At 38.1% G+C, this 22,405-nt stretch overlaps 1 protein-coding gene across 13 annotated transcripts in view; it reads right to left on the reverse strand.

Annotated features, from left to right (window-relative positions):
* Positions 1-22,405, reverse strand: part of MAGI2 (membrane associated guanylate kinase, WW and PDZ domain containing 2) — a 786,243-nt gene that overhangs the window by 119,563 nt on the left and 644,275 nt on the right. For 12 of the 13 annotated variants that reach the window (XM_075427753.1, XM_075427751.1, XM_075427756.1 and 9 more), the window contains one exon: positions 8,118-8,753. The exons of the other annotated variant lie outside the window; for it this stretch is intronic. In XM_075427753.1, the coding sequence (XP_075283868.1) occupies positions 8,118-8,753 (636 nt within the window). The remainder of the gene's footprint in view (positions 1-8,117; positions 8,754-22,405) is intronic. 13 annotated transcript variants of the gene reach the window in all.

Genomic DNA, 22,405 nt, shown 5'->3' on the forward strand with positions numbered 1-22,405 from the left:
TATTAGCTTACTTTATTACTATAAAATATTGCACTATATTACAAATCACCACATCACAACATCTACACAATGTACTTTGACAACAGATTCGGAAACCCAACAAATGTTTAATAGGACATTACATTATACTGAACCAACAGAAACATTGTTCAACACATTTAGACTAAACTTTAGACATACCTCAGTACACAAGCACAGGTTGTATGGTACTTTAAAATTTTAGAGTCCAGCTCTGTAGTTCTCCCTCCTTAGGCTGGGAACTCCCAGATCTCCTCTGAGGAAGGCGAGATTCACTCAGAGCCTAGACTATGGGCAATTAGGAAATAACCCAAATTTCTTCATGCCCCACTATTGCTGTAGGTTCTCCTATGTACCATGTTTGGAAAGTATTTGGCTTCAAAAGATGCCATTTGTTGCTGAGATACACAGTCCAAGATAAACCGGTTAGACCTCCGATAATACTGCTTGCAAGAACAGAGGAGAAACTTCTTTGGCGTGGCCAGATTCCCATGCAGGCAAGCCAAAAAGTCTGTTTTCTCCAACAAACTGTTCTGCAGTTCATGTTAATTCACTCACTAATACTAGTAAGACTGAAATCAGTCTGTGCTGCTGCCAATAGAGCTCTTGGGTTCTAGCAGTGACATGGGCTGCAGCTACCAGACACAAACGTGCCCTGCACTCCTTAACAGAGACAAGTAGTTGCCTGTCCTGAAGGTAGAGTTCCTGCAGCTCTGCACAAAGCCTAGGTTCATTGGCAAGTCTCTGTGTAGACCTAATAATGATAATATCTGACTGCTGACTGTATGTAGCCTCATCTTGGGCATAAAAATTTAATGGCAAAATAGCCATTGGAGCAATTGTGGTTGCCTCTTTATGACATGCAATGATGAGAATCTATCTCTACACACTTGTATTTCTTTTTTCTTATTTCTTTTTGCTAAAAGGTCTTCTAAAGGGACCTATTTCTCCAGTGTGCAAACTAACTCCTCTTAATGTCAACGAGAGTTAGGCACAGAAATCCCTAGGAGAAGTGTCCCCATAAGTTTTAATAGAAGCACTGTTCAAGTTTAATACAGACCATATAAACCTACATTAGGGAACAGTTTCACCAATAATAAAAGTACTTTTGAAACAAAATGCTTGCTAATAGTCATTAAAAACCTTCCACGCAATATATGTAAAAAAGATTTATCTAATGCTTTGCAAAATTATCCACAAATGTACCACACAGTGCACAGGCATTAATAAGAAAGAAGCAGCAAAACCATAACACTACCACTTTGAAACGCAATGTAATTAATACTACTTCCATTAATACAGTGTAATAGCTACTAACTATAATTGATGTCTATTTTTTCAGGAATCCATATTCATTAAGGAGGTCTATGGTTTCTTTTCCTTTTATTCAGAAATATGGAAGCAATTGCACACTGTTTCACTGCTAATCAGAGCTATACAAGAAAAGATACGCAAGCCTCATTAATGTGAATTTTAGGATAACTGGTCTCCTGCCATGACTCCCTCTGTTCAAATTTGTCATATCCTGTGCTACTGAGAGGTTACTATTTCTCTTACTAACAAGATTTAGATTGAATCCCTTCATAAACCAGGCTATATATGTAACTTAGTTTTTAGTTTACCTGCTGCAACTTGTAAAATATTTATTAAAATAGATTTTATACCAGATGATTACAACAAGATGCTTAAAAAATGTTTCAGGTTAATCCAAGTATAAAACAGTCCCAATGTGTAGGACAAAAAGGATGTAAGTAATTTGAAGGTTACTAGGAGACTACACGTCTCAGAGCTAAAAAAATGATACCGTAAGGTGAGACACACCTTGTAAAAATGAATCAGGAAAGAGTGCTTCCTGGAGTTATGTTAATATAATAGCAGTATTTTTAAAAAATCTTTCAGAGATTTTATTTCTGGAATTAACACAGAAAAGACAACTGCCTCTCTCACAAGGCTGTTGTGAAACTATCATCTTGCACAAAATATTGATTTCTATGTAGGGAAGGTAGGAAGACCAAGTGGCCAAGGCTGGGGGTGTGGAAAAGGGCAACATGACATCTAACAGCAAAGTCAACGAAGTGGACAATGTAGCATGACTCGCAATATATTTGATCATCAAATACTTCTGGCATTACTAGCTATGAACAGCAACAAAAATGAGAAAAAAATAAAACAACTCAAAAGCTAGCATGAAAAGCATATGCTTACAGAGAACTCATGCTGAAGAAACTGTTGAATTTATGAAGTCATATAAAAGCTTAACATTTTGAGATGGAAAAGAAAAAGGTCAGCTACGAACCTTTGTTTTCCATTGGTTTTAAAGCAGGCAGATCACTTCATAGAGAGATGGCAAGGCAAAATGATGTGGTAAATTGGAAAAAGAAAATTGAAAGATGATGTTTTAGCAGCATGCTGGACAGAAGAATATCATTGGCTTCTAGGTATCAATAGTTCACCCAGTTCACCTCAAATGGGTCACTGATTCACTACAAGGTTCACATGCACATTCCCTTTGAGGGATCAAATGTCCCTTAAACTCACAAAAAAAAGATATATATGCCATTTAAGAATATAGCAGGGCTAAAAATGCAGATGTTGCCAAATGGATCTAAGTTCCTCTCAACTTTAGAATACTCTCAAGAAATGGGAGAAAAAGGATGAGGAGTAAATGTACAGCTGGAGTAACTGTCTGAAGAGGAGAAAGTGTGGCAGGAAGCAGGAGAGCTATTTGAGCTTGTATCTCCAAATATTCCTTGTCAGAGACAACAGAAAGAAGCATACCTTCATGAACAAAGTAAGAATGAACAGACTGCTATTAATTCAGATTATCTATAAGAAGCAATTAAACCAAGACTGGATTCCTTTAGGAAGTGACTGGAAGGAAAAAAATCACCAGTGACCCAGTGATGTAAAGGAGTAGAGACAGCAGAACAATAAAAAAGCTCCGTAACACCCATATCAAAAACCTACACCATCCTCCTAACAATTTCATTTCTTCATACCCTCAGTACTGTTGACTAAAAAATCCTGAACTAGGGATAAGCAAGCCATGAGATACAGGGTCTCCAGTTTGCACCAGGTACTCTCTTAATATTTGTAACGAAGAACTGCAGAAGCAAAGTCAAGAGACCTCAGTGGTGGGCTGAGGTCATGGAACCAGGAGATCAGAAATGCCTGGGCTAGACAAGTGTTAGCAGGATGATGGTGCTGCATGCAGCTTTATCTTGTGCAGCTTTCCCAAGAGAGAGGACAACTTGGAGTAAAAGAAGTACGAGCTTTCCTGACCAGAGGAATTGAAAGATACCTTATAGCAAGGCTGGACAAAACAAATTTTCACCTCTGTGGTAGAGAGGTAAATCTGAGAACAGTCCATGGAAAGGGAACCAAGGATGTAGTATTCCTTCCGTTGAAGTCCGCTCATTTTGAGGGGCCAGGCTTATTCACTAGAATATGCAGAGATGTTTTTTTGTGAAATTTCTCGCTGGTTTGGAAATTGCTCATGCTTTGTGTGGTGTACTGGTGTCTGTTAGCAGTCTTACGGAGCTATAAAATTGTACTGGGGTTTATAGAAAATCTGAGAAAGATACTTGGGCATCCTTTTATTCTCACAGTTTACATCTACGTAGCTGAATTCTCCCTCCTCATCTTGAGTGTTTGTGCATTGCGTGTGGCCCACGCTATCTCCCTTATTGTGTCTGGGTGAAATCAGATGCTGGCTTATTCCAGTTCCATACCAGGAGTGGGCTAACAATTAACCAGTATGGAGAGTATGTCAGTTATCTGGCTCCATTTCGTACTATCAGTCTGTTTCTCAGAGCCTGTTTGGGCTCCATAATTCTAAAATAGCCATCTGATGTAGGAACTTTGCCAGGCTCCCAGTTTTTTTGCATTTAGTTTTAATGTTTCACTCACAGCACTTGTTTAGGAGTTGCCATAGCTTCATGAATCAGTCCTGGGTAGTCTTCAGATTTCCTTACAGCAACAACTCAGACAAGTCTTGATGAATCTACATTTGGCTGTCAGTTCTTCTTTAGACAGGAACACTTCTGGGGCTGGGCTGCTATCTATAAGTTCATATATTTCAAAGGTACTTCCCAAAAGAGACAGCTTATGTCAGGTACTTGGATACCTGATTTAGAAGAACATGCCAAAACCAATTTTTGATATACTAATTAGCGAATACTTTGCTCTACATAAATTTGGTACTTACTGATCCAACCACTTAGAGCTTGCTGTATTTCAGTAGTTCTGGACTAATGCAGATTTTCTGCTCTACTCACATTTAGAAAAAATGATTTTTAAGAGCTCTTCCACAATGTTTCAGCAGGCTATACTCAATGCAGACTGCTGCAGAGGCTGAGGATGAAATGTGAAGGCCGAAGCAAAGCCAGAAAGGGATAAATCTGTTTAGGTAACAAACACTTTCACATCTTTTTCTTCCCTTCTTTTTTTCTATTAATTTTTCCTTTTTTTTTAGGCAACACTTTTCCACCTTCTTTTTCTTTTTCTTCCCCCCCCCCCCCCCCCAGTATGAAAACTTCTTTCAGCTTATAGTAATCAATGGAAACTTTATGGCTGGTCAGCAAAAACAGATGCAAAGAAACCAAACTAAGCAGCACATCTGTGTCTAGGAAAGAACCTAACTAATAAACAGAAGACTGTAAAATTTCTAGCCACCGAGCTTCATAGTTGTCATCTCAATAAGTGCTGCTTAGTATTTTCTTAGATATACAATGATATTATTTCCATGATTTTTATATTTTAACAAGCAGGTAAACTACTACTTCTGCTTTAGAAATCTTAAAATGAGTACACTACAAATGCAGCAGGACTTCCTCCAGCTGGATTGTACCCCATGACAAGTCTCTGTTTGGTATGGTTCAGACAATTTTCTTTAGTGGCCTCTTTACATTTGAGTACTGTTATTCCCTCCATTCTATTGAAACATGGAGACCTCTCCTTCCCCTGCATACTCTCAGGCTGTTGACCTCCTAAGCTTGAGGGACAACAGCTTTTTAAATGCTGTAGCATGCATACTGCATGCATATGAGAGAGCATTTTTCCTGTATGAGATGCTTTTTTCCTATTGTGAGAGTATATCTCAGCCAATGTCCGTCTGTTTCTTGTCTGCAATGTAGATAAGATTGCTGGATGAGAGAGAGATTAAGTCACTTACAGAAATGGATCTGCCATAGTGAACTATGCAGTCAGGCCATATTCATATCAGAGACAGAATATGCTACAAGGCAATACACAACTTTATGCAAAACACAGCCTTCCTCTTCCACAGGCAGCAACAGTACTTTGGTCTTAATCTTAAAAATTAGACATTAAAGGCAGGATGCATAGGGTAATGAAGGAAAAGGATAGTATTATTCAAGTGTCATTGCACATTAGAGATAATAAAATAAAAATTAGATCCATGAGCAACCAGAAAATATGTCTTGCTTCACTGGTGTCACAGACTAAATATTTCAGAATCATAGCCAGTTTCATGAAGAAGTGGAATTTTGTTTTGTATTCAGATTATCTCACATGCCCAAATCTTATAATTTGTTTCTTATTCATAACACATGGGATAGACATGTATATCTGAGCCAGTCATCCTCAATTCCCCTTATAGTCAGTCAAACAGAATATATACTTTTAGGGTACACTTGACTTGAAATGTCTACATTGGAATGACATGGATTGCACTCTAGAAAGGCCTATTTCTGCCCAGGGACTATAAAAGGAGACATGGCGACCAGCATAGATATAATTACCTGCATTATAGAGATATATTTGGTCACATGAATTCCATTTTCCTATGAAATAATGAAAAAATCCCAGGCTGTTACCTTAAGACAGGTCTCATATTTCCGTTAAGCTATGATTCAGCCAGCTCTCAGATAGAGTAGTTTGTCTCATACACTGTACTTTTTCACTTCTTCTGAATCACTCAGACAAATGAGCCTTTCTTTAATTTCAGATTCCAACAAACTTGCATTAAGATATATTCCTTGTTTCTGATGTATAGAAATTTCTCATAGTAAACTTCAATTTGTTCTGTATCATCCATTAAGTTTAATCAAACTTACTTCCAAAGAAAGTTTACTGCCTTTAATCAAACAGTACTTCCAAACAGTTGCTTTAGTCCTGGTCATTGTTTTACCATGAACAAACCATGCTCTCGTTCCCTTCTCCGCATTCTCTAAAACAATCAGTCACCCCCTGCCCCAGCAACAGAAGGATAAGACTCAGGAACACGCTACCGCATTTGGACCTAGCTTTTTGTTTCAGCTGAGCTAGGGTAACTACCTGTACCTCCGTGTTTGGCCTGACAAAAGACAAGATGGTGTAAATATATACTGCTTTTATTGACGGTTGAGCTCAGTGCAGTATCTCCAATCTGCCACAGCAATGTCTAGAAAATAATCACAGCTCAGTTAACATACCAGAACTTGTTAAACTACCACGCTGATCAACTTGTTCGGATCATGAATCAATGCTTTAAGAAGAAATTCTCACGAGAGAGAGGAATTATCTTCATGGGCTTGAGTATGTTGCTGCTTCAGGGTTTTTTTGCTACTGTCCTGCACTGGTTGCTGAAATATCTGTTTTCCTGTCTATTATTACTCAGGCTTGTTCAGCATACTGGATTTCACACTCCATTTCTCTCTGAGGATTGGTGTTCTGAATTGTTTTCCTCTAGAGGGGGATTAGCTTGCGTTTTTCAAAATAAAATACCATCTTTTGGGGTTACATTAACCCTTCTAGTCCCCTTTATGCTCTTTTTTTTTGCTATCCAATTCTCCCCAATTTGTCAGCATCTTTAGAAAAAAATGTTGCTTACTCCACTGTTCCAGATTCTTAATGGATGATCAATAAAACCAGATTTAATACCAACTACTATAGCATCTCTGCAATAATTAACTTTCTCCAAGTTCATATACTACAGTGACACCAACTGGCCTTTACTTCGCAGTCTTAATTAGGTTTCATTTCAAAGAAATGTCAGATTCTGTCTCTTATAAATCATTCTTTTAAATATAGATATGAAAAATACTTTATTGACTATGTGAATCTACAGATATTTAAATCACCTTCTGTTTATTATTTCTGCAAGTTGATAAAATGTTACCATATTCCTTGTTACACAGATTCATAGGTTTTCTTATGACAAACATCAGGCATACGTAAACACTAAAGCTTCACTTTCCAACCTCTACATTTCAGATGTAAAGCAATAAGTATTTTTGTATAGAATTCTTTGTTTTCCCTTTTGAAGTTCAGAGTAATGTACGTTCAGTGACATATGAATGACTTCAGAGGAACAAAGATCTTTCATTAAATAAATTCAATCATTATTCACTTCAGGTAATAATAAATTGTGATGGACGCTCGTCTCAAAGCAGCAAAGAAAATTTGTTTGGCTAAAATATTAAAAGCTATAAAATTACTTATCTCTGTCAAGGTATTAAGACTTTTTCTGTTGTTGCTTCCCTGCAGATAAGTCTTTACTCCCCCCTCCCAGTGCTGTATATTCAAGCTTACTGTGTCAGGCTGGTCAGAAAAACTAAGTTGCTGGTAGCTATTTTTTAAAAGAGAAAAATTTACTATAGATCTTCGTTGTCAAGAAAGAACTGAAACAACTGTTGTACAATACTTTTACAATGAAGGAAAAGGAGACAAAGTGGCTTGTCAAAACCAGTAACCTTGTAAAGGGCTAATAGCTTGCTCTGATTTTGATCTACCTTAATGAGTCGATATATACAGTTGTATCTAAAGCTTGCAGCACTGCTTTGGGACTATAAGCGTTTGCTGCAGACACCATACAAAATATTATGGGGTGAAAGGTCTGGAACTGCTCTAGTTTTACCCTTATATAGAGGTGGGACCATTGACACTCAAAACACAAAAAGGAATGTACAACAAATGGTTAGATTTTGCCTAGGATACTTAATTGCAGACACACATTTCCAGAACCAATGGTGTTACCTCCTGCAACATGGAAATTAATTTCCAATCTAGCACACAAGGATGTAGTGAGTATATGTATATCTTATGGTTTAGAACCTTTTACACACATTTTTGTAATTGTACAGACTTTCCAAACTTACCTCCTCTATGGATAATCAAAGAAGTTTCACTTCCAACAGGACATTCTTTAAGTATATCCACTACTTCTGCATGGCTCAGGTTCTGTACATTCTGCTGGTTGATCTCAACAATGAGGTCACCTTCACACAAACCAGGACATCCCTGAATGTCTAGAATTTGCTTCACCCTCTGTCCTGTAGGACTGTCTGCTATAGTGAAGCCAAAGCCCTGGGCCCCTTTCACAATGGTTAAGGTCATGAGTTCAGCTTGGGTGGCCCCAGAAGAAGCCATTGATACATTATCATCATGGGCAGGTGGTGGGAATGTGCTATCAAGCTGACTATCTGCTGGAATGGACTGCAAGGAGTGTGGTGGTCGATCTGTTACGTCTGGAACAGACTGAGAAGTCCTAGAAATGTATTCCAAATAAGTTTCATAGTTATGTCTTCCATTTACCACTACCGGAGGCCTCTCCATTACTGCAAGGGGTGGCACCATGCTGTTGGCAGGATCTTCAGGATCAAAGGGCAAAGGGTATCCACGACATAGCACCAAGTTGACACTCTGACCAATAGGAACAGACTGGAAGAGTTTGACTACATCTGCGTGAGTATGTCCAAGGACACAAACTTCATTAATATAGACAATGACATCACCTAGAAAGAGAAGAAAAAAATAGTGACAACATGAGACAACTTCAGTTACTGTACATGCAGTGCAAATTTTTTTCTATAAGATAGAACTCGATTAAAAAATAAAACAATTTAGATCAACATACTGACTCAAACAGTGGGGACTAAATAGTAAAGTTTGTCTGCCAGCAAACGTAATACAAATAAAACAATGAAAGTACTATTTCTTTTCTGTGGAAGTTGACAGTTGGAGAATTAAGCTGGATCCAGACATACACCTTTTCTTAACATATCTTCCCTATTTTTTTGACTCCTTTTGGCATAGTCCACAGATTTCTTTTTTATTAGATACAATGGAAGTTTATTTGGAGGGTTGTTTGTCAAGAAATACCATTGTCTGGTGAAGAGAAGAAAAAAACGAAATAATAAGCACTTGTGGACTTAAGAATCAATTAATAGGGATACAAGACTGTGCATGCATGTGCATAAGGAAATACTTTTTGCATTGATCATGATATTGACTGTTTCCTATTAAATGTCATTACTTGCCATCAGACATCCAAGCCTACTCCAGTCATTTCCTATTCTAGGCATGAACAGAATGGTGTCTTGCATATCATAAAGATGTTTAGTGGCATTTTGTTGTAGCCATGATGGTTCAAGAACAGTGGCAAGACAAATTTTGTAGATAGGTATAATAGCTTTTGATTAGAAAAATTTAGTCACATGTCTGAAAATCACTTTAATAGTTCCAGATGAACCAGCTGGTCAAATAAAAACAAAGATACTACCTTTACCTCCAAATCTTGTCTCACGTATAGTACAGAGCTACCAGCCAGAGAATATATGAAAGCAGAATGCTTTAAGTCAACAGGCTATTTATGGGTCTCCATATTGTTCATGCACCAACCAGCTTCTGTTACTGAAAAGTTCTGAAATAAATTCAAGTTCTTTCTTATTGTTACAATGGATCTATATATTTATAGATATAAATATTTTTTATGGTACTGTTAACGTGCATATTAAAATAAAAATGAGTAATCTGTACAGATGATATCCAGAATACTTTGATGGCCCACTGTCAGTTTCCACTCTAATAAAACAGTTTGCGTCTTTGCTACAAAGGAGAAGGATGTACGGTTAAAGTACTCCACAAGTTCAAACATTTTTCTAAGTGAAGATTGTCTTATTACCCTACCGTTAATCAGGAACAAGAAATCATTTATACAGACAACAGTGTGAGGTATTCACAAGGTACACAGTTCAATAATTGACCTATCATAATGTAATGTTTTTTAATGCTATTTGAAAATTCAGCAATAAAATGAGAATATTTTAGGGAGCATGAGGTGGTTTGTTTGTGTGGAATTGCTTCAAGAGTCTTTATGAAATTATGTTTTTCAAGTACTTCAATCAAAAGATCTAATCAAGCAAACTGAGGAAAAAAGAGCAACATCAGGATGCCAGTGCAAGGCTGTTTCTATGTGACAATGAAAGGCAAAGGTTGTTTCTATGTGAAAATGAAATGGTCAATTCCCACATGATCAGGCTAACAGCTTGACAGTAATTAATTGCATATGCACAAATTGTGATGCAGAGAAAGATTTTTTCAGAGGGTGTCTAGGGAAAAAATGCTAAGAGAATTTTTTTAAATGTTTGTGAGTATTATTCACAGAAACCTTAGAAGCTGCAAATACTGTCTTAAATGTGCATCATAAATAGATTTCAAACCATAAGCAAAAGCAGTAAGGTCACTTCATAGGCAGCACTGAAAGAACTCAAATCCTTCTGTCACAAGCAGCTGAGAGTAAAACAGTTTTCAAAAGTCAAGGTTTAAAAGAGAGAAAGAATTCACGGTGCTAAATTATAGTGGGAATGGCTGCAATTCATTGTGATTTGCTCATGCCCTGATATAGAAAGATCTTACCTGCATTCTCATCCCTGGCTTCCGCATCAGCAGTGAGGCTGACATTGCTCATACTAGGACAGACACTGTTGAACTGAGACTCTTCAATGCATGCTCCTGTTTCAGTAGCTTATGTCTTAATAGCACCCTTGCAACTTTTAAATCCATGCAGTCTTTATTTCCCTGAGTGCTGGCAATGCAGATATGTGGTGGGAGGAGACAAATCTGTTCATTCTCTCTTGCAATACTTCAGCAAGATGCAAAGGGAATAATGCATTTATTGTGTTGGGCAAGTAAATCATTGGCTATTTTCACCCCTTCACTTCATGCATTTGTACAGGATTAGCTATGATTTAAAATGTAAAACAATATGTTTTTCATAAATCAGAAAAGTAGATAAACTAGCTGACATTACAAAGGTCTCCAGTGAAATGAAATTAGCCTGTGTACAAGGAGTGCAGTCAGGAAATATATAGCCCCTTTCCCCAGTCACTAAACAGGCAAAACTGAGCATTAGAAGGTCTTGGGTAAGAGCTCCTTCTTCAAATAACGACCCTGCATTATCCCTCTCAAGACAGCAGAAAATACTTCAGCATTTCCTGAATCAACATTTTTAAAGGTCTTTGTGGTTTCTGAGGTTTGACATGAATAGCACGTCTAGACACACTCTGAAGTTGTAACTCACTCACAGCCGAACCATTTGGGACCCATAATGCTGTACTGTCATAAGGAGAACATATGACTGAAGATTAAGAGGGATGGGGAAAAAGGCACAAGTTTCTCAGTTCAACTCAAAGAAACAGCCACACTGGCGTTAAACGGGAAAGAAACTGACTTTCAGATCAGGAGACGGAATAGATCAGGAGGAGGAATAAAAGGGGTTAATTTCAGAAATCCTTCAAATAAATCTCTGGACTGTAGGAGTTTCTCCAAATCTAACTCATTTGCCAGGCTGAGAGTTCCTCATTGCTGACACAGAGCAGTATCCAGCATTTGGTGGGAAGAGAGAGATAAGAGCATTACAGAGCCAATGCCATGCTAATGCAAAGTTCAAAACGTCTCTACTTTAGGAAAACTCTCTGAAAGGTTCCTGTAGCACCTTTTCCGCCTGTTCTCTCCTGCTGCTTCTAATAATAATGGGTGCATATGGACAAGCATAAAAGCCATCCCCTTTATAATTCCTGACTGATTTTCTGAGCAAGCCGTAGTCTGCCTCCAGAAATCACAGCTTTACAGTGAGTGGGTATCTTTGAAGTTATGCACAACATTTATATTAAGCACCAAACTTTGCTTGACTTTTAGATTTAAAATCTGCTATAATGACTGGAGCTTGTTTACACAACCACAGAATGGCTGAGGTTGGAAGGGACCTCTGGAGGTCATCTGGTCCAACACCCTGCTCAGGCAAGGCGACCTAGAACCAGTTGCCCAGGACCATGCCCAGGTGGCTTTTGAGTATCTCCAAGGAGCAAGACTCAGCAACCCCTCTGTGCAACCTGTGCCAGTGCTCGGTCACCCTCACAGTGAGAAAGTGTTTCCTGATGTTCAGAAGGCACCTCCTCCTGTGCTTTAGTTTGTGCTTGTGGCCTCTGGTCCTGTACCTGGGCACAACTGAAACAGCCTGGCTACGGTCCTCTTTGCACCCTTCCTTCAGGTATTTACATGCATTGGCAAGATCCCCCTAAGCCTTCTCTTCTCCTGCATGAACATCTCTGCACTTCAACAGCCCCACTATTGGGTGGTCTCTCCAATTTCATCTTCTTCACTAATCTGTAAAAACTCTGCACACGCCCTACCTGCCCTATCTTAGTTGAGACTGTTCAGGGGTGAGGAAGACCAGGAGGGCTGGTCTGTGGAGAAGGCATCTGAATGAGATTCGCTAGTTGAAGTGGCAAGTTTGATAGATACCCAATAAAGTAGGCAATAAATCTCCTGTCCTACATTTCAAACATCCACACTGCCACAAGAACAGATTCTTCTGTCCAGCAGCCAATGCCCAAATTCAGCATTGAGTCAAAGGATATTAGAGAATACTGACAGCGAGCAAATTTGTCCAGCTGTCTTACGATTACCTCTGCTTTACTTAAGGCTCTTGCATTTAACTGACAAATTTAGGAACAATGGTCAGGAGGGGACTTCCTGGATGGCTCAACCTAGTCCCCTGTTGTCAGATGTAACACAATATGTTACACTTGATGAAATTTGATGTCTTCTTCTACAGAAATATCCATGAAGCCTCAGAATAATTCACTTCTTGAACTAGCTTTTTTTTGCTTATTAATTTGCTGATCATTACTTATTTTGTCATGTAATGTAAATGGAATCAATGCCTGAATGCTTGGTTAAAGGTTATGCTTTGTTATCTTACATATTTCAAAGCAAAAACCAGATCTAAACTATCATAATATTTTGTTGATTTAGTGACTGGTGAAGAAATTTAGACAGATTCTTACTTGCATTCCTTTCAAAAGTAAGGTTACAGAGTCAAACATGACACCCTTGGGATTTTTTTGCAAGCTTTAATTCTGCAAACATGCTTTTTTTTTGTGCTTGAGGTGTCTGATCCAAACATAAACTGTTTTATTGGCAGAACTCATTTCATTACAAATTATCCTAATGTTTCCTGTAATGCTGCCAGCTCTATTTCCCTCCCTTCTGAAGAACCTGTATTCTTCAGTGACTCCAGTTATTGTTTCTGCTATATTTTTATTACTGCTAGAATGTCTGTATGCACATCTTGCACCAGCAGGTAAAGTTCTTCCATTTTCTTATCCATATTCCCACTATTTGTATACAAACACTTTGCTTATTTCCTATTAATATTGTTTCTTGTGCACTCACTTTCCGGGCTGGAATTTTTTGTGTTACCTCAGTGAACTGAATCACCTACTGGACTGCCCTTCTTGTTATTTAGAATCATTTTAACTTTGAAGTCTGAATGCAGAGTAAAAAGTGCAGATTAGATCTTTGTTGTTAATTTGCAATCCCATTCAAAGTTTAGTAGAAATGTCTCCATTGTTTCTAAGCAGTTTTAGATCAAGCTTTCAGTATCTGCGTTCATGTGCTTAAAATATGACAGAACACTGTGATTTGGTGGGGGGCAGAGACAGTTCTGCTACCCTGCTGCAGCCAGCCCAAGCCCATAGCGACGGAGCTAAAAAGAGCCCGTGGCTTGGCAAGGCAGCAAAGGAAGCACCTGCTCTGCCAGACGCAGGCTGCATTTCTTTTTTGCTGTATTTATAGCCCAGGTAAACTCAACTAACTTCTCCAGCACTACTTACTCCCACTTGCATTTCTCAACCATATACTGAGACTTTGCATATACGTACTTTGTGTGAGCTTCAGAACTAGCAAGATATGAGTATTTCATTGTTGAAGCTTTTCCTTCATCTGCCCACCCACCTTATCTACTGTCATTACCAGCTATTTCTGTCACTTCTCAGCAGTGACCTTGTCTTCTCTTTCTGCAAAATGCTGCAACATTTCTGGCACAGTAGTCTATTAACAATAAATTCAGAGGTGTTAGCATGTTTCCAGTACTGAGATATGAAACATAGGGGTAATTTTAATAACAATGGCACGTGATTGATGGTCATGGAAGAGGTGAAGATTCATTAGAAATGAGCCATTTTTACATGTGCACATACCGTTACTAGTAGCAGTACAGAGAATTAGTGCATGAGGGATCATTTAGTTAAACAGTGGCAGCCAAACTTTGAATCTCAACTTCCTTCCACTTGCCATAGGTGTTAATCCAGTGTGTGAACATACAATTTTTGTTATGAATGGCTAGAGGCATTTCTAAAAGATTTCAAAAGGTTCTGTATAAACATAAATTGTCTCTTTTCTTGTACTCTGACCTGCCACAGAACCTTGTAAAACCAATTTGTCTCTGGCTGCGAACATCTGCATGGCATGACTTTTATAGACAACAGATAAAATCTAGGATCCCGCAGTTCATGGTAGCCTGATTTCTCTTTTTTTGAAAAACTTGGCCCTATTTTTTGTTAATACTGATTACATAATTACCCTTATTTTTAAAACAACAGTTACTGAATTATAACCACTTCTTAAAGGAGATTGCAGTGTAAGATGACTACTGTATATTAATACTGAAATACTTAAAACACCTGCCAAGAAAATTCTAACTTATTTCATTTAAAAAAGAACATTATATTAACTGCTAAAACATATCAAGAATGTAAGCCAGGGAGAAGTACATGCATACAATAACCACAGCTACTGATAGGAAGAGCCAAATTTAAAATGGACCACTTCATTTTTAGCTTTATAACAACTTTATCTGATAGATAGTACTGTGGCAGCCACAGTGAAATGAAATGAACTGCTGGGAGACATAATGCTCAGCTGCCTCTGCACAGGGAAATAATTTCAGGACCACTTGGTGGTATGTGAGAACACTGAACAGCCCGTTAAAATATCTCTGCTCATACTGGCATGGAAGAACTGTTTCCCAGTCTTCACCTTGTACAGAAAGTTTTACTGATGTGCTGACAAACTCTGCAAAGCTGACAGGTAACCACTATCCACAGATCCTCCTTTCACTCACTGGACTGTGGGAACTGAGGCACAGGGGAAAAAAGCAGGGTACCAAAAATGATTATTTACTGAATCTGACAAAAAGTGAAATCAAAATGTATTTCTAGGCATTCAGGCACTCAAACGTGCATGAGATAGGCCTAACTTGTCCTCTTTGTGAAACCTGATCAACAGATGTAACTCAGCAGCAAGTCAGTAATTCTACAAAGCATCATTATACAAGTGGTTAACTCAGACTAAAATCCGTCCCCATCATTAGAAGGACTGAGCACCCTGGCTCCCAACTTGGTGTCCTCTACAAGGGCCAACACAAGGATGTGACACTGACACGTGTCTGCAAGTTTACCCAAGAATCAGATCTGCTGAGTAAGCAGGTGCCATTTTTATACAACCAGTGTTTTAGAACTCATTTTATTTCTGCTTTGACCCAACGCACATGCCTCATTAAAATTTGTCTATTCAAAATTTTTGTGCTTAACCAGCATGTATCATGTAATTACACCCAGGCAGATGTGGATTAGTAGAAGAAACTATTTACATTTTATTTGTATTTTGCATAACGTGGTAAAAGCTATTTAAATAGGGACATTTAACTTTTTTGGAGAGAGGACTAAAATACATTCTAAAAAAATCTAAAGACCTTGATTATTTGCTGATCCAGTAAATATGAAACATTGCAGATTAAAAATGTAAGTAAAGTAATAGCAAAAGAATACTTAGAGCAATGCTGCTCATACAGTGCTAAACAGCAGGCAAATTCTGCTCCTAGCTAGACAGTTTTTCACTTCTTCAAGTATCTGAAAGCATAGCATGGACGTTAAAACTGCCACTTTACAAAAAAGTAATTATTTAAAAGATGATAAGTAATTTGGAGGCAAGAGCACATAAAAAGAAAAAGGTCAAATTTTCAAGGCAGCCTTTTATTTACAAATTATGTATGCCTGCTCCTTCTAGGTTTTGCTTGCAGGAACTACGTTCACATCCTGAAATGCCTGGTGTGAATGAACTGCGTGACAAAACATCAAGGGATCTGAAGAGCAAGATAAAAAACATAAGCCATGTTTGCATAGCTGTTTGGGATCACTTTGAAAGGTGTCACTGTGTGCAGAGGCTCCTGTAGAAATGAACCCCTTTTTTTTTCTTTACAAAAAGGAGGTAAAAATTTACAGCACTTTTGCTGTACGCACAACATTTTATTTCTGTACACAGAACATCACATTTAACTAGGTAATGGCTCCCAGGAGGAGGAAAGTAGCCCAGCCAGCCTCCCAGCGGCCTAAAGGCAGAAAAGTATGGCAGAGCATGATGTAAATACCAAGCAGCCACTGTCCCTGCCTGGGAAGCCTGGCAACGTGCCGCCTGTCCCAGGTGGAAGAATCTGCAGCAGCATTGTCGGCTGCATAACATTTCGACTGCTATTTCTTGACACAAATTGTCGGGAGGGAAAGAGGGAGATGAATGAGGTGAGGAACTAGATGTAGCCTTTACAAAGAGGCTGCTGGACAAAGACAAATGTCTTTATATGTCGAAACATATATGTAACTGGGAACTTTTAGTAATAGGCACTGATGTCTTACTTGCAAACTGAAATGGTTAATAGAGATTTTTTCTTCCTTTGAGTAATGCTAGCACCATGAGGACAAGCAATAACTGGTCTCATACTAAATTAGTACTTCGTGAAAGTAACAGTAGTTAGTTGGACACTTAAAAAACACGTGCAAAGACAGATGAGTAGAACTAGTCTCTATTTGAAATCTAGAGGCAAAACTTGAAAGTTCATTTTGATTTTAGAGATACTATAGTTTCTGAGGACATTCCCTGTAACAGAAGTAGGCATTACTGCCAGAACTGGGGAAGTTTTATAACGCTGTTGTCTACTTACTAAGACCATAATTTTCATCATTATTTGATCAATACTCTGTTTTCTTGCTACCCTCACAAAGAGTGCTCATCCAGGTGCCTAACTTCAGCTGCTGACACTCTGAGACCGGTGCAAAACAGGTTTCACTATCAGTCAGGTCATTAATTTACAGCTAAGACTAAAAGCTTTGATTTGTGGATTTTTTGTGTATTCGTTGCTCACATCCATGTTCTGCTGACCGAGCTCAATGGGAGCTACCAGCACTCGGCACCTCTGGAAATCACTGTGCTTATTTCAGAGCCAAGCCATGGATGTGGAGCCAAGTGCCAGGCACCAGATCTGAAGGTGCTGCTATGATGTATTGTTCAGCAAGTTTAATCTAGTATAATAATACGCATCCAAATGCTTCCTGTGAGAAATGATTTCAATTATTGTTGTCCCAGACATCGCTATTAACGCTATTAATTCACTCCCAAACTTTATGCTGAAGAATCTGATTCTGGCTAAACACCTTGGGTCCTTAATCCTGCTAGCTGTAATGAACTGTGTGCTCATCCACTACTTCATCCCGGTTATTTGAGCATCTACTGTCTTGCCAAACCAGAAATTCACAGTATCTATATGTGAGTCCATATTTGTATGTACATATAAATCCTCAAATCCTAATGTATCTTGAAAGCAGTCAATTGGATTTACAAGGTCAGCACCTTTCAGAGATAGAGACAGATATTTCAAAAGAAGTCTAAATTACTACAGGTTAATGTATTTATGGAAAACTGAAGACATGAAACATTACATTTGTATCAAGAAGTATTTAAATGTATCACAACAGTAAAATAATTTTCAGTTAAAAAAGTGGATTTTTACTAGCAGTCTACTTTTTATAAATACCTCAGTGCATTTAAAATTGAGTCATCTTTGATTACCAATTCATTTACAAATATCTCATACAAATGTATGGCTAGTATATGAGTCACCTTCTACTTAAGTTTTATAAAGACCATTCAACCTTTAGGTTGATACGTGCTTATCTTATGTATTACCTCTGTTTTATGTTTTTTGATAGTAAAATCAGCAACAGAAAAGTCACCTCTACTTCAGAGGGGTTCTCACAGAATTTCTAAAACAAAGATCTACTCAATAGTTTTTCAGGCATGTATAAATATATTACTTGCTTTAAAACTGTACGGCAAAGAGAAACAGTGGAGTTCCTTTTGGCACTCTCAGGTTTTACTGTATTTTTACAGGTCAACAGAGGGTAATGTATTATAAAACTGACCTTCCCTCCAAGCAAATATTATCTTAATATCTCTACAGTCTCTTTCACTGCCAAGCCCTCATTTTCAAGGACAATATAATTTTACAATTTGCAAAACAATTTAACACCTTCACCACTGAATAATTTATGTTTTCTTTTCCAGCCCATTCCTGAATACTACACTGAGTCTAAACTGCAAAATTCAGCTTGCATAGTATTTTTTGGTGAGATGAGGGAGGCAAAATCATTAGCAAAAGTCCCATCAAGCTCCTTCTTTAAGGCTGCTTTATGGCACTCTGGAAACTCCAGCCTTGTAATGGTTAGGCAAAGGTCATTTTTCACCCTTATAGCTGCATGGCTAAGAATCACATTGTCCTTTTGTGAGGATTATCTTATCTCTCTCTAGCTATTCTGCCTCCTTGTATGTCTCATTCACCTGCTCTATTTTCCCTTTTGGTTTACAAGCTTTCTGAGAGACAGAGGAGAACATGCAGTCCTCTTCTGTGGTTTATAGCACTGTGGACTCACAACTTTGTTGTGACTTCATTTCCACTGCAGTAAGCAATTGAACAATAATAACACCACTGCAGGGTAAATAGTCTATCATTTTCCAGTGCAGTGTAGGGGTTCAGTTTGATGCTTGGATCCTGACCCTTGCAACAAACTAAGCTGTGTTATGGATATATCAATTACTGTTCGATAGTAATATCTCAGATTTTATATATAAAGGGACTTTAATCCTCTGTTGTGGATTACAACACACCGTATCTTCCTCTTTGGAAAATAATTAATTTTCTGAATGTTTGCTTATATTAATTTATTAATAGCTAATGAAGAAAATTAAATTAAAATAGGTTATTATGAATGTCTGCGACCCTGTGTCAGTCTATCTGTTTGGACTGAAAAAGTAGTCTCACAGTATGCCTACCATCTCCGAATGTTCTCGTTGTGAATCATCCCACCAGTGGCCTAGAGTTAAAAAGCCCTCCCAAAATTATCATTATATCTAATTTTTTCTCAGAAGGCTGCCACTCATTGTCATTTGCTTCCACAGAATATTTCTATCCTGCTCCTGATGAAGCAGGAGGTACCATCTCTCCTGAGAGTGTATTGCTCCTACGTCCATCAAAAAATGAGAGTACGTTGTGATCTCTCAGCTGACTGGAGACAGTAGCCATAGGGACAGGAGGGAATTAATGGAAAATTTATCTCAAGCATATTTTATGCATAATTTACCCTTCTTTGGTAAGACTGTGAAAATGGTGGGAAATGGGACAGCAATTTCACGAACTTCCTTCTAAGAACTATCTGCAGCATAAGAAGTGCACGAAGAAGGGTAAAAGCATGATGTGTTCAGGGATGCAGCACATTAGAGACAGGAGATAACTAAGGATAAGCAATGGATGAGTATGTGTGCTGTGGGATACAGGAACAGAAGGAGCAGGAGGAATTTGGGATGTGAATGCTAGCAACAGAGAGCTAGAGGAAGCGGAAAGGAAACCAATGTGCGCTTTGTTCTTCCCTGTCTTTAAAAATGTCCTAACTGGCTGCATGTCTAAGAGCCCTGTCCTGCTTCAGGCAGGCACAAAAAGCCTAGAGTGCAGTGGTGAATCCTCCTCCAAAAATCAATGTTTTAGAAATGGATGGCAATTTGTATTAAAACGGCTTTTTTTCTTTTTGCTTCTTATGACAGTCCAGATATGATATTATTAGTTTTTCAGGCATACTTGCACACAATGTTCACATACATGCCCCACCAGAAAGCAATTTCCAGAAAAAACCACAGTGAGGTGTCAATTGCAGATATGAATGATTTTTAAAAATACAGTGAAATGACCCAGTGATTAATTCCAATGGGGTAACAATCAGAAGAAATTCGCCGAAGGTTAAACTAAAAAAACCAAACAACCCTAGGTATAAAAATGAAAGTAGGGGTCCTTGTCCATTTTAATTCTTTCCACATTTACTATAATCAAGAAGGTATACATTAATGAAAAGAAACTGAAAATTGTCTCTGTGAATCACTCAGACCAAATCTGGGGCTGCTGACACTAACAAGGGACACATCACTATAAATAATATTGTCCTACCAACAAAGTTAAGCATGGCTGAGTGAATGAATTTAGTGTCTGCTTGACTTCATGTGATTTGATTTAATAGATTTTACAATGGATATAACAGGGAGAATGCATACCTATTCACAGGACAATAACACAATTTGTAAAACAGAAGAAGCTTTTAAAATGATTGAAACCAATGTACTAAATGTTATAATTACAAAAGATAATTTTTTTTCTAATTTTATACTATTAAAAATTTATATGTTATGTTCCTAGTTAATATTTAGAAGAATAAATCACAGGGATTTCAAACTGGCAATCCTCTAGCTTTTCTCAGCAAGGAATCCTAAAATCATTCAGCCTTGACAAATTTTACACACATAAAAATGAACTAATCAATCGATATATTTTATGTCTAGTGAACATGGAATACTGTAAACTACTACTGAAACATAGTGAGGACTGGATCTTCAGGGTTAATAAATAAATGGAATTCTAGTTAAATAATGTGAAGAAACAAATTCTGAAAAGTTATGCCATTTTATTTGCATTGAGAATGAAACAATCCAGTCTTTTCACTACCACTCCAAAAATACGTATATTATTATACCACGTGAGAGAACTATCATCTGCTAGCATTCCCATGCAAGGAGTATTCTGATTAACCAGGCATAGTGGAGGAGTTCCATGCAATGCGAAAGTCTGATAGCATGCTGTTAATGTCACCATAGTACACTTACTAACACTACTTCTATGAATTATTTAACACGCTAAAGATAACTAATGTGAATGCTTCTCAACAGCTTCTCTGTTATATGATATAGACCATAAAAAGAGAGGACACTAACTCGGGTATTTGTAGTGACCATATCCATTTTCTTTCTCAGACTTCACTGTCCTCCAGGATTTATTGCAATGACCTGCAGATTAAATGTTGAATACCATAAAGCACTTATAGTAGAACTCATCTAAAAAGTACTTTTGGAGAACAGAGGTACGCATATTTTCACACTTATTTGTATAGCTTAGGCTAGCTTCAGAAAGAGTAGTGATTCAGAAGCAGAATCAGTGATCTATCTAGTCTAAAACCTGGAGACCGTATTTTGAATTCTGAGGAAATCCTGAACTTATATATCAGCAAGCATAGATGTTTCTCTGGTGCAGTGCTGCTGATATCTACAGGTGGCACATTTTCTTCCAGCAGTGTTCACTTGGGCTCGAAGCCACAGGACAGCCTTTACTCTGATAGGGCTGAGACCATCTGCCTCTATGTCCAGATTTAGGACACTGCTGTCAGAAACAGCTCCGTAGCACCAGAGATCCCTTGAAGCCAGTCTAGCACAAGAGGGCTGGGAATAGTGGAACTGATAATGTCATTTAAGTAACAGGCAAATAGAGAAAAAAGCAAATACTAGCAGCAATGGAGGGAAAAACATAATGGTGTGGTATCAGTGCCTACTGTCCTACACAGTGGCCAAGGAAACTGAAAGGCATTTCTGTATTTGCACAGCCCTTGCCTTACGGTAGACAGTCCTACAAAGAACATGTTCCCCAAACCTATTAACGACTCTGTCCTGGCATTCAAAAAATGACACCATCATTAAAGGGAGTAATGTCAAAGATGAAGTTTAGGTCCGATTGCAAGTCTTCTGCATTCACAGGAAGAACTGTTTGCATATAACAGATGTGTTTCTCCTCCACCGGAGTCTTGTCAGGTCCTACTTTGGATTATAATTAAATATTTTCCCAACTTTCTTCTTACTTACTGTCTACATTTCTTCCACCAAAGGATTTCTCCCTCCCCCCCAACTAGGAAAAGACGGAGAACGAGTACTTGTCTGTATGGTTATTTTCATGTAGTTAAAGGGAATGTGCAAAAGCAAGACTGTTTAATATGACTGGTAATATATTCTTCTTTTTCATTTGCACAAATAGAATCCACTTGGGAAGGATGATCTCGAGGCATAACAAAGATTTTGAATACCTAAGTAAGACCCAGACGTGCTCAGATACCAACAAGACGTGAAAGAG

Source organism: Opisthocomus hoazin, chromosome 8 (assembly GCF_030867145.1).
Source record: "Opisthocomus hoazin isolate bOpiHoa1 chromosome 8, bOpiHoa1.hap1, whole genome shotgun sequence".
NCBI classification, from domain to species: Eukaryota; Metazoa; Chordata; class Aves; order Opisthocomiformes; family Opisthocomidae; genus Opisthocomus; species Opisthocomus hoazin.